Source organism: Silurus meridionalis, chromosome 1, assembly GCF_014805685.1.
Source record: "Silurus meridionalis isolate SWU-2019-XX chromosome 1, ASM1480568v1, whole genome shotgun sequence".
Classification (NCBI taxonomy): domain Eukaryota; kingdom Metazoa; phylum Chordata; class Actinopteri; order Siluriformes; family Siluridae; genus Silurus; species Silurus meridionalis.
In genome coordinates, this window is record NC_060884.1 from 19050402 (window position 1) to 19063848 (window position 13447).

At 35.8% G+C, this 13447-nt stretch overlaps 1 protein-coding gene and 1 long non-coding RNA gene across 2 annotated transcripts; one reads left to right on the top strand and one right to left on the bottom strand.

The window, feature by feature from the left end:
• Nucleotides 1–100: 100 nt before the first annotated feature.
• pxmp4 (peroxisomal membrane protein 4) lies at nt 101–2859 on the bottom strand. The gene is made up of 4 exons (XM_046854142.1): nt 2690–2859; nt 1683–1745; nt 1346–1544; nt 101–1176 (listed from the first exon to the last, which is right to left on the bottom strand). The coding sequence occupies exons 1-4, from the start codon at nt 2800–2802 to the stop codon at nt 919–921; spliced, it is 633 nt and encodes a 210-aa protein (XP_046710098.1). The 5' UTR covers nt 2803–2859; the 3' UTR covers nt 101–918.
• Nucleotides 2860–9245: 6386 nt separating this feature from the next.
• Nucleotides 9246–11949, top strand: LOC124389429. The gene is made up of 4 exons (XR_006926584.1): nt 9246–9305; nt 9603–9787; nt 9866–11135; nt 11834–11949. It is a non-coding gene; the product is annotated as an uncharacterized LOC124389429 (long non-coding RNA).
• The last annotated feature ends 1498 nt before the right edge of the window (nt 11950–13447 follow it).

Here is a 13447-nt window from a genome sequence, read left to right on the forward strand (position 1 = left end):
CAGATATATAGTATATATATAGTATTGAATGATAGCTGGAAATAACAATCAGTGAATTGAGGGATGGGGTGGCAGCTAAGCAGTGAAAGAACCACAGAGATTTTCACGACCTTTGCATTTTATTTATCTCTTTCTGCTTTGATTAGTGAAGTAAGGATATTGCTTGCTTAAAACAAACAAACAACTAACAGCATTTAAAGACAACTGGACAAAAAAGTGTGTTTACTCCATGCTTCAAGATAAAAACAGAAGCCCAATCTTCAGAGTCTTGCTGCTCCACAAATGTGGTCATGCAAAGCACTACTACAAAACAAAGCCATTTCAAACTGATGTGTCTTTAATCATTAACCATTATTTCAAACACCATTTGTGTTAGCTGCTTATCAGTACCTTCTAAATGTAATTAGTTTTTTTTTTAATGTTATGGAATATTCAGAAAATAGGTCATAAACTAAAAGTAATTATGCATAAGTGATAGGACATGAGTGACATGGACTGACAAAAAAAGTACTGTTTGCAGTCATTGTTGCAAAAGATATTACATGTAGTTCAAAAAAGGACCTTTGACATTCTCCTAAATTAAAGAAAGACAATTGTTAACTATAACTATAAATAGGTATTTAAAGTACATTATTATAAATTAATAGCAAAGTTTCAATCTTTTTTTCTTATTCAGTTTGCCAACTGTTGTTCCCTTTTTGAACACAAATGTGCAAAAAGTAAAAAAAAATCAAATGTACATTTTATCATATGTTCATTTAAAATTACAAACAGGAAATTATATAAAAGTGCAGATATAATGGTTAATATTCCAAAATAAAATGCCATAACCTAGAACAGTCACTGGTGACTGACTCATTCAATTAATCAGACCACCATCATTAGCTGTGGTTTAATAAAGATCAATGTTTTACAAGTTTAAACCTGTGGTTTGTTGTATATGAGAAAGTCAGAGAAGTCATGCCATGTGTTACTGTCGTGGTAGAGGTAGGTCATGGAGGACTGGAGTGAGGGCTGCAGGGTGTGAGGATGGTACTCAAATAGCCATAGGACGATGCCCCACACCAGCATGGCAAACAGTGGGAAGGGGTCTCTTTTGGGCTTGGGGATGTAGCCCTTTTCTACAGCCAGCCGACTTAAGGCAAAAAGAATTCTAGATAGCAGGTACATGTTTATCTAGAAAACAGAAGATAATAGTATCACTGCATCAGATCAGTTTATGAGCCCATACTGATTAAAGTACCAACAAAAACCTTGTGCATTATACAAACATTTCCAACATTATACAAAAATTTATTTCACATCAGATATGCACACCTATTGATATGTAAAGTACAAAACGTACCTGGCTATTGATATTGTTATTGTCCCCAAATACCAGCCAACCTCCGAGACAGGCAGCCAAGAATGAATGAGACTGAAGACTCTTTCCCTGAATATACTTCTGAAGAGCCAACAGTCCTTTATAGGAAAATACAAAGTAGGCTAGGTTCCTTGAGTGTGTATATGTGGCCTGGGCTATTGCTTTTAGCTTGGATTGAAGGCTAGAATGCAAAAAAAAAAACCAAAGCATACAAAATAAGTAACTGTATGATAAAGTTGTGTATATATATATATATATATATATATATATATATATATATATATATATATATATATATATATATAGTAGCCTGCTTTACCTGCCACTTCGAAAAAGAAATGTCATCACCAGTGCATGCGGAGCCCGGATCTTGGCACCGTACCTGTAATACAATTTAAGATAAATGAATAACATACAGACAGTGACAAGTTCTCAGTTGTTTTCTCTATTTTGGAAAAACTCTCAACCTAGTAGTATTAGTATTAACCTAGCAACATTAGATCACATTAGTACATAAAGCTGCCAAACACATTTGCTTATGTGCCCTTTAACTGGAAGTGGTAGCTCGGTGTTTATGACGTTGAACTTTTGATCAGAACATCTTGAGTTTAAATACCAGCAACACCATTAGGCCTTTGTCATAAATTGTCATAAATCTAGTCCTATGTGTAGGTCTGCATCATTTTAAGTTAGTTTTGTGCTAAATCATGAATTTCTGTGTTGTTTTTATGTGGCCCTGGGGTGAACATTGTTTGTTTTTTTCTTTTCACTGTGTACCGCACCAACTGTTTATGTTTAAATTGACAATAAAAGTTTGCATATTTATGATATGCATATCAAACCTCAACCAAGAGCAGATCTATAATTAATATTAGAATAATAAGCTTAGCATTGTTTTGCACTGAATGGACCAGTAAAACAGTGCTTACACCCATGGTACATATAGTACATATAACAATGTAAACTTGAATTTAAAAAAAGGAATTAAAACCAGACGTGTGTGAGATGTATTGTTATGACAGCAGTCATTTTGAGCACAGTCAGTGATAATGTACTGACACATGCGCAGTGTCTCTTTCAGACTCAAACGAATGGGTCAGTTACAGTGACCTGTGTCCCATTTGTCAGTTCAGTGAATTAGCACGGTCGGTGTGCGAGTCACTATATGGGAAGAAAAAAACAGTGGGTTTTTTATTATTACTAATCGATAGTATGATTTATCTAGACGTACCCAAACAATTTATGAAGCTGTTAAAATGTGTCAGGGAACTTGTGTGCAAGTCATAAATAACACAACTGTTCCGAAAAAAAAGAGAACACACTCACACCGCGCCATTTCTGAATCCTTTAAGCACAGCAAGAACTGCTTTGTATTTTTCCTGCTGTAGTAAAGTGTTGACTGTATATAGCAGGGTTTTCAGAATATCGGACCTTGCCATATCTAACCATTGGGGATTATTAATGCTGTGGCAATATCTCCCGAGCACCAGCTGCGCGCCGACCAGAAACATGAGTTTAGTATAAAAGGTTCCGCGTGTATGCAAATAACGCACGAGCATTGCTTATGAGCCAGTGTGTAGTTGTGTAGTTGTAAAAACTAACGTAAATTATATAAATGGCATAAATATATTTATTTGCAACAATTGTCCAAATTGATGAAAAGTTTGTCAACAGAAGAAAAACATTTTGATAATTACTTAAACTTTTATTTAAGGACAAAACACGAAACAAACAATACAACAAGCAGAAAAACAATAAGCAGAAAAACAAACAACCAAAAAAAACCCCCAATAATCCACAATATTATGTATTTTCATACAGACTACTGTTTACAGACTCTAATAACCTACACATACATTACATCTGTACATGAGATTACATAACACAGCAGAGCAGGTTGGCACACCAACGCTGGCAAACATCTGACTTGCACTACTCCATCATGGCACCTTAAGCAACACCATCTTTCCATCATTATATGCTACCTTAAGTTTCTGCATGCTTCTTCTTCTGTAATGCTTTTATAAATAGGCAGTATACATAAGTGTACAGTATGCTCTATACAGTACATAGGGGCGTAGATTACACGGGGGATGCAGGGGTTATGTCCCACGCACATTTTATAAAAAGTCAATTTGTCCCCCTCACTTTTTTAGTGGAGAGTTGTGTTCACGACATGTTGGGGTTTTAATGGAGCAATGTATATAAATGCAGAGTGATTTAAAGAGACAAGATAGTCTATACATGACGTTCACATATCCATGGCAATCAGTCACTTACTTGTCACGTCATCATCACACGCCCTAGTACATTCACTTTTTTCTGTGTATTTTCCTTAAACTCTTTTATAGATGGGAAGGAACGTCGCAGAAACACTTTTGGCAGTTTTAAGTAGCTTTATATATTGAGATAAATGTTAGCTTTAACACTGTGTAAAAAGCTACTACTTTTAAACAAACCAGCCAGGAAGCTTAAAGGAAATGACACTAAATTTTTATTTCATCTAATTGTATAATTGATATAGGGTCTTGACATGTTTGTCAGTTGAGTTCAATACATATTTTCTTTTAATAGTTTGTTTGAATTACTTGTTTTATTCCTGAAACATGGACTTTAGAATAGAACAAAATGAAGTATTATTTGAATGTGCAAGTATCCATTACTGTATGCCATGTACTGTGCATGCACAAAATACAATTTGAAATATATAAACAATATACTCCATAATGTCCATTATAAGGATATCTTTGTACTTTATACTCAAAAAGGTACACATTACTACCTTAGTGTACCAATGTGTACCTTAATGTACAACTATACATTTTTGGGGTAAATAAGGTACAAAGATGTCCTTTTAAGGGTACTGTCCCAGTGGCAAGCTGTTGTCTTTCTTTATTTCTTTCTTTCTTTTTTATAATCATATATAATCATAAAGCATAAAAAGCAAAAAAATAAATATGATTAAAAATAAAACCTGTCAATTACACAACATTTAACTGAGAAAAATAAAAAAAAAACAGGTAACACTGGACATTTCGCCGCTTCTGTCGTGTAGCTTACAAAATAATTTTCATGATTTACACTATCAAAGGCTTTAGATGCATCAATAAAACACATACAAATTGTGGAATTTTTACTTATATAAAAATCTAAAATTCTCCTTTTGAGCAAAAATACACACATCCAATTTTAGATTTAAATCCAAACTGGTTATCAGAGGTCAAACAAACTTTTCCAACTTGGATACATAACTGGCCAAGGCTATAGGTGGCTAACTATCCATACTATTTCTTTTCCCAGCTATATCTTTGATAATAGGCACTAATATAACAGATAAGATAGAATCAGGTAAAATGCCATGAACTAAAAACCCAGTAAAACAAATAGCAAGCAGAGGACAGAGTTTTCTATTCGCAAATTTTAAATGCTCAGCAGAATATCCATACCACATGCATTGTTTTCTTTTAACCTCATAATTGCATTACAAACCTCTAGTGAAAATCACACATCATCATTATTTTCAATATGACCCACTACAAAGGAGTTATTTTTTTACCACAATTAAAGAGCTCATAGTAATGTTTTTTCCACAGCTAAGTTATGTTCCCTGCTCCGCATACCCTATTAATATTTGTTGGCAAAGATGTTTTACAATTATTATAATTTTTTAATTTTTTTCCAAAAAATCTTATGAATTATTATTTTGCAGTGAGCCCTCATTGTGTTTCATTCCTCTTACAGCAACTTTGGAGCGTTTCTCAGATCAGAAATTTAATTTTCAAAACTACTTGTTTAACCTCCACATTATTTAGTCAATTGTGCTCATCATAAGAATATTTCTTGTTGCTTTTCATCAAATCACAATTGCTTTGGTACATTCATTTAATCAATTTGTCTAATGTTACCTACATTATCAGTTGTTTTTGTAGTATTAAACAAAATATATTATACTGAATAGTCTTAACCATAAAACATCTCAGCATCATCTTATTGCATAAGTCATTGAATGCAACAAGTTTAAACCAGTTGTCATTATCTGTCATCTAAAATTTCTATAACAGTTTTTCTTAGTTGCTTTGGAATCATCCTTAAGATTTGCCAGTAAATGCATTCTCAAAACAATTTGTACAAACAGCACAATACATTGTTTTTCTTGCAAAAGCCTGTATTTTGCTCAAAATCCTTAGTTCATCTCTCAAAAGTAAGTATTTGTGTCAATAAACACATATCATTGCCATCAGAATAACAAGTCCTTTTGTCATTGTTTACAAACTAGATAATCAAAATGCTTAGTCGTGTTGTCAGTATGATTCTGTAAAGTTTTAGTATTTCTTGATATAAAATATAGTTTGGGTTACAATGATTAAAAATGCACAATATTAGAATTTTCTTCTGTATGGTATATATGAATTCCAGCAGCACAAATTCATTTATTTGATTGCATATTTGATTTATTTTGATTGCAAGAGATCGGACAGGATTTAGACTTTTACTGTACTATACACGTGTTTGTTAGTTTCTTAGTTGTTCATCCATTTTCAAAAATTGTATTTTTTTGTTTTGCTTTGTCTGTATACACTCTCCAATTGAAGGTTTACAAGATTCACCTTTGACCTGTTTTAGAGAACTAGTTGATCATCATCATCTGATGCAGTAAACTCTATTTGTTTTAGGGGTTAAGACTATTTAGGTAAAACTAGTATAACATTTAAATCAACATGACATAAACAACTGATAATGTAGGAAACAGCAGACAATTGTACACAATCGAATAAATAAATGTACTAAAGCATTTGCAATTTGATCAAAGCAACAAGAAATGTTTTTATGATGTGCACAAATGACTAAATGATGTGGAGGTTGAACAAGGAGTTTTGAGAATGTAATTTCTAATCTGAGAAACACTCCAAAGCAACTAAGAAAAACTGTTATTAAACTGTTAAAAGTTATTCATCTTTATTCTGAAAACTCTTATAGGGTCCATAAATGTTCAGAATTATGTACTTTTTGCCACCATTACTGAAATAAATTCCTATAGCCTAGTCTACATCCAGTCTAACCACCTTAACTAGCTGATCTAACTTTTGGTGCCATTCTCCCATGAACAATTCAAGCACTCAAATCAGTGGTAGATTTCCCACCACATAAAATGTAAGGAGTTCAATCTTTCCAAGTCCTATTTAGGTAAAAAAGTCTCTCGAACACACAAAACATCACAGGTTTCCAATAATCTATCTACCACAAGGCAGCGTGATTTATGTACTATGTCCAACACACAAACCCAGGGCATTATATGACACAATATTGATATTCACTTCTCTTGGCTGCTACTCTCCCGTAGAGCTACAGGTGTAATGTCAGACACAAGCGCTGATGCTGCAGATCCGTCTCTCCTTTTGACCCACCAGCCACGCTTCCACTATCAGCTCTAGATAGAAAACATATCAGTAATAATATAAAATATGAAATAAGAATACATAAATAATGCTTTTCTTAAAATAACATTTCCTTATATTCCCCATGAACAGCGGTCTTTCAAAAATCACAAGTTTGTTCATCTGTTCATCCAATCCTCCATCCCTCCATCCATCCATCCATCCATCCATCCATCCATCCATCAATTCATAATGTACATACATTTATACATACAATATAGAAATATACACTGAATCAGACTTAGGGATTATAGCAAATTCTCTTCACTGTGTGTTTATGGGAAATGGGAGACAGAATACTAAGCTCAGCATTGAACCAAAGACCCTAGACCAGATAGATAGATAGATAGATAGATAGATAGATAGATAGATAGATAGATAGATAGATAGATAGATAGATAGATAGATAGATAGATAGATAGATAGATAGATAGATAGATAGATAGATAGATAGATAGATAGATAGATAGATGCATACATACATACATACATACATACATACATTCATACATACATACATACATACATACATAGAAATTCACATATTGAAGCACCGATAAATAAAAACTATAATTTGACTTCACCCAGTATTAAACATTATAAATTAAACAAAAAACTATCAATAAGAAATTTATTTTTAAAAGATTTTAAGGTCAGATAATGAATATATATATATATATATATATATATATATATATATATATATATATATATATATATATATATATATATGTTCTGCAACAAAAACTGCCTGATGCATATATTTGAAAACATAAATATTTTGCTAGTTATTTCCCTCGATGATAATAAACAGTCAGCAAGCCATGTTGTAAGTCACCATGTTGTAAGTCTGCCTCTAGTGCCACAGAACAAGCTTTATTTCAATTCAGAACTAGGGACCACTGGACACGAGTTTTGTATATGGACTTGTTCTGTTCTACTTTTTCTTTGAGTGTATTTTTTTTCTCTTTAACTCAATGTACAGCCAAGCTAGCAAGCTAGTTATTTCAGGCAATAATATTTATACATTGCTCTTGCTTTTTATAGATGAGTAACTGCTTGATATTTTTTCTTAGCAATGAATCTGAAGCACAATTAAGTGTTATGATTAGGTTGGGAAAACATCATCCCCAGCTGCCTTCTCATCTGAGTACAATGCCAAGTTCAGGACTTTATTAGCTGGCGACGATGTAGCTGAGCTAGTCACAATATCTGGAAGACGTCCAATAGCTACATGAATTACAGACTTGTCATGATTAACACGGGACATTGATAAATGTGCATGACAAGGACAATTTGTAGGTAGGCACTCAGAGCAAATTTAAACTGACTTCAGTTCAGTTAGATCTTAATTTTGTAGTGCTTTTGTTTTCAACAAACATTGTCAGCAGCTTTCTGGGTGTGGGTCCCTAATGAGCAATTTGTGACCTACATAATGGCAAGAATATATATTTAAAAAAAAATAAAAAGACTCTTTACAAAATGTTTTATTTAGCGGTTTAATATAAAATGTCTTCTAGAATCTATATGCCAAATTCTAATACACATCTACTACTGTGACTCTTTAACCCCAATAGACCTGCCTCATTGAGACTGGTGCACTGTTACTGACCTTCTCCTTATTTTTTTTTGGATTTGTCTTTCTAACTAAGTCTCACCTGGTGCTGTATTCATTAACACAGGATTTCATTCCATTTAATTGTAACAGATTAATTCCCACCTGGCAAGGGATCATGCAGTATTTTGGGGTCATGTTCAGAGAAAGATCTCCAAACTGACCCCAGAAACACAGAAGGTCTGAAATTGGCCAGTTCCACAATTTCCCTCAAACAGTGGTGGGCGGTCAGGGCCAGCAAAGCCTTCTCTGGCTATCAGAAGTACTGACCTACATTTAAAACCTAAATTCTAATATTTGTTTCATGGAATTCTATTAATTTATTCCCAACAGTTTATTTTCTTCATTTTGTAGAGTTTCTCTTGGCTACACTTCTTCCAGTATGTGTATGTGAATGTTAGATTTTTTTGTCCAATCAGATTTTAGCCTCTATGTGCTGCCATGTCAATCTAATCTGACCAGGGCCTTCAAAGTCAATACTGCTGGCCCTTTTACTATAGTCTCCTTAAGAAATAGCTCTGATCAGATTTTATATTCGCCTCACAGGGCCAGCTAGCTGGCTCGGAATAGCGTCAGCATTTTCCGTCCTCTGATTGGTTAGTCAGAAGGAAACTGTTACTGTTACAAGTTCGACTGGCAAAACACGTGTGTAGCACTGCACTCATGGATACATCTGAGTTAGACATTTTTATGAAGAGAAATTAATTTGGTCATACTTAAAAATCTATTTTCCAGAAAAGCTAGACATCGTGAGGAGGTCGGCCAACCCCGCTAGCTAGCTTGTCTCAGCCCAGGAAAGGGTTTGTTCTCCACTTCCAAAACAGTGAATACGAGCGGTACCACTGGATTACAGCCTCTGAGGATCGCTGCAAATTATGAGTCTGCATCTCTGGTGAGAAGGTTGTATTTTATTTACATTTTTAATGTTTTGTCATGTTATTAGACAAATATTGATTCTGAACTGCTCCTCGGCCTGATCCCAGGGGCAGAAGGGCTAGATGGCTTTTGGAGTCGGACCCGCAAAATTAGGTCATGGTGCACAAAAAGGAAACTCAGCATAAAAATGCTGATGTGCTGTCTTGTCACCCGGTGACATCAGATTAAAAGGACTGTGAGATAGTAGCTGAAATAATAAGTTGACGGGGTGAATACTGCACAATCTTATAATGACGTGTCTTGTTCCTTTAAGACCACTGAGGGGGCTGGGAATGTGGCTGTTTCTGCCTCGTCCTTCAGTGCGGACAATGAAATGGCCTGTCTGATTAGTCATTAATGCAGCAGATATTGTTACTATGCAGCAGAACCATCCAGATATTGGCACAGTACGGCGATGGGTGGCGCGTTCACGAAGGTCTCCTAGAAGACAGCTGGCAGGTACTGTACATCTCACATTTTATGTAAATTCCATTATAAATAGACTGTCGTGTCACTTGGTTTCTTGTCCTCTCACAGATGACCCTGCTGCTCAGATGGTGGTCCCTCATGTTCTTAAACATGACATAGTTTTCAGCTTCACTGGGCCCCAACTGCTGATAATTTTTCTCCGGAATGGGTGTGGAAACAGGGAAAGCGCTTTTGCTACTGGCCATCTAGGTTTAAGGACATAAAGACAATGTACTGCATGCTAAACTTATCGTAAGCCTGTCACTGTTCATCAAGCACCCATGGGTGGGTCCCCAAAAATGCAACCCTTTGAGAGAGTCCAGATGATCATTTTGGAACTGCCAATAACAAACGGCAGTTTGTCTGCTCATTAATAATTTTTTATTTTTTTAAATAATTTTTGAGCAGACTTTTTGAATCAGATGTGGTCTTGACCCACTGTCGTTTGCTGAATATAAAGAAAATCACAGCATCAGACGGAATGGTGGAGCGTTTTACCAGAACGTTGACTGATCAAATAGCTAAGATACTGTTGCCATGTGGTGGTCAGTAGGACGATTACATCAAAAAGGTGGTGTTTGCATACAATTCTTCACCTCCCCCTAGCACCAAGTTTTCACCATTCTTTTTGGTTAATGGACAAGAACTAAGGATGCCCACTGACTTGTTGCATGCCACATGTGCACTTAACCAGAACAACATTTAACATCTCATGCTGCATTCGTTTCCACTTTACTTGACAAAAAACAATGTACAGTGAAGTAGCTTTAATCGCCAGAAATTATATCATGATTCAGGACTCAGACATCAGCCTTATGCAGTCGGTGCCAGGGTGTGGCTCCATAATCCTGTGGAAAGCAGCACGAAGCTGGTACCTCACTTGAAAGGACCTTTGAAGGTTGTACAAGTCTTAGAGTCTGGTGGAGAGTCAGGACTGACATACAGGATCATGAGCACACTGGACTTAAACAGGTTGTGCATTACAATAGACTGAGACCTTCCCAGCAAACATGTCCATGTGGGCCCCACATGGGTTTTATCTGGGTTATATGGGCATCATATGGGCATGGGGTCAGAGTGGGCACTTTAATGGGCTGAATGTGGGCCCCAGCTTAGTCACGGTTGTGGGCCCCAGTTAGGTTGCCCATTTTGTTTATCTAAATGTTACATATTAACAATAACATAGTATGACCTTTAGTTAAAAAAAATAAAATAAAAATAATTCGGTTGTGCAGCTCACAGCGCCTCCCATTGGCTCCTGTGCTCCCGCCTTCTGATTCTGAAGAAACGGTCGTCACTCACTACCACTGGAGCACGATAACCTGACATCTCTGTCACGGTAAGAAATGATCTTTTGTTTTAAATTAATCACATTTTACTGTTGCTTTTATTTAATGTATACTTCTGAAAGATTTGGGGTAATTAAAGTTACAGGCCCGATATTACAATAATAAGTGTCGAGATTGAACTGGTTTACCTCAGAGATAAACACCTGTGGAAACTGAAAATTCTTAACGATTGGCAAATAACTAGGAAATTGTCTATTAAAATGTGTCAATAACGACTTTTCAAACCATTTTCAACCGTGTTTTCTCCATATAGTGTCCTCGTGATAGGACGGTGAAACAGTAAAAGCACTGTGATGTTTTCTTAATTTGCTGGTGTTTTTTCTATTTGCATATGTTTTCTTCAGTTGCAGTGCGTTGAACTTTCTGGGCCACCTTGATCTGAGGTGTGACTTACATCTTTCAGCTGATCAGAATCATTGTTCTAATCACTGGCTTTTGGCAATGGCCAAATATTAGTTTAAGAGTCAAGTTCAGACGCAAGGTTAATATTTTAATTGTTACATTTCATAAGTTTTGGATTCATAAGTTATTACTGTGCGAGGCAGAGGTGGGAACAATTCACTGATGAGATTCTAGGATATGTCTTAATTATATTGATGCATGTTTTTTTAGATGCTGCTGTGAATAGTAGTATTTTAAAATTTACTAAATTGCCTTTTCTGTCTTCTCTTTCTTTACTGTTTTGTAGGTGTGCAGCTGAGGAATCTGCATAGACCCACCAGTAAACTATTTTACTCAGTAATTCTGTTATTCCTGTTTCTTGTTTACTTTAATTAATTTGAATTAAATGTGATTTACACATTCTGAGTTGAAGTCATTTATTTTTCACAGTTCAAATACTCAACCGTGTAATTTTAAACATATAGCAGCACATACAATCAACTAATATTAGTTCTTTGTTTGGTCAGGCACAGTTTTACATTGTAACTGAGGTTTGAAATGGTTTGACAGTGGATTTTCCATAGTAGCACATTAAGTTCACCCACAGAAATCAATGAGGAAATTAATAAATGGGACCCAAATCTCACCCACTGTGGTACCACAACCCCATAAAGGGGCCATTTGTGGGTTGGCCCATGATTGGGTCATGTGGGCCCCATAAGGGTCCTTTTTGTTGCCCACTTTGGCCCCATTTTTAACACCTATTTGGACCCAAATGAGCCCATATGAAGAACACCTATACGGGTCCCACTTAAAGCCCACCATGGCCCCATCATTGGCCCCTCTGGGCAAACACACATGGGGCCCATGTGGAGCTGATGGACAAATTTCTCTGGGCCCTATTTGGGTTGCCCATGCAGGGCCCAAGAGACCTGCATGGGGCTCACATGAAAATGTTGGCTGGGTTATTCATTGCTTGTTCCAGCACTTTCATCTAAGGAGAGATTGTCTGAAGTTTCTCGTTCCTTGCATAATTCTAATTCTCTAGAGTCTGACGTGTTAGATGGGTTGAAGTGCAGTTTACCTTAAGGGGATTTGAGTGTGGCACCTGAGGGACCTGATGAGAGCATACTTAATGTGAGTAGGGCTGGAAGGACTTTAAAACCTCCTAGTTGCCTAAAATACTTTGTGCTGTACTTAAAAAAGTGAACATTTTGGACATGTATTCAGATGGTATGTATTTTTATGTGTATTGTTATGCGGTTATTTGTTCTATTGGATTGAGGCTCCAGTCTCTTCAGGGGCATGCTCATGTGACCGAGCTTTTGGATTGGGTCCGCCTGAACACGTTTAAAATAACACAGTAATGAAAACGAGAGTCAGCATTTCACTGAACGGTGTACAATATATATTTTACTCTTTATTTACTTTATATAGTTCTCCACATGGCACTGTCACTCTGGGGACATCATGCTCATGCCTATTCCCTTGCCTAGGCAAACCCCATAGGACAGAATGCATTACACACACTTAATGTAACACCCCATTGCCTTAAATTAAAATTAGGGGATGAATTTGATACACTATGATTCATAAATGTTCTGTCAGCACATTTCATTGTGTTATTAATCTTTGTAATCATCTACTGAAGTGTATATAATTTGTAAAAAAATTTTTTATAAATAACAATAAAAATTCCCCATGTAATCTCAGTGTTGGGGTCACGAGCAGGCCCTGGGGGGCATGGCCCGGCCACTTGAGTCACTGTGCCCCCTTACTTCTCAAAATAATAACTTAATAATTACAAAAAATGTTTTACAAATGTATTTTATTATACCATGAATACTGGTTAAAGAATGAAGAGTATAAGTAAATAAATAAATAAAAATTACAAACCCATAATGCAGTGCCAACATAGTCA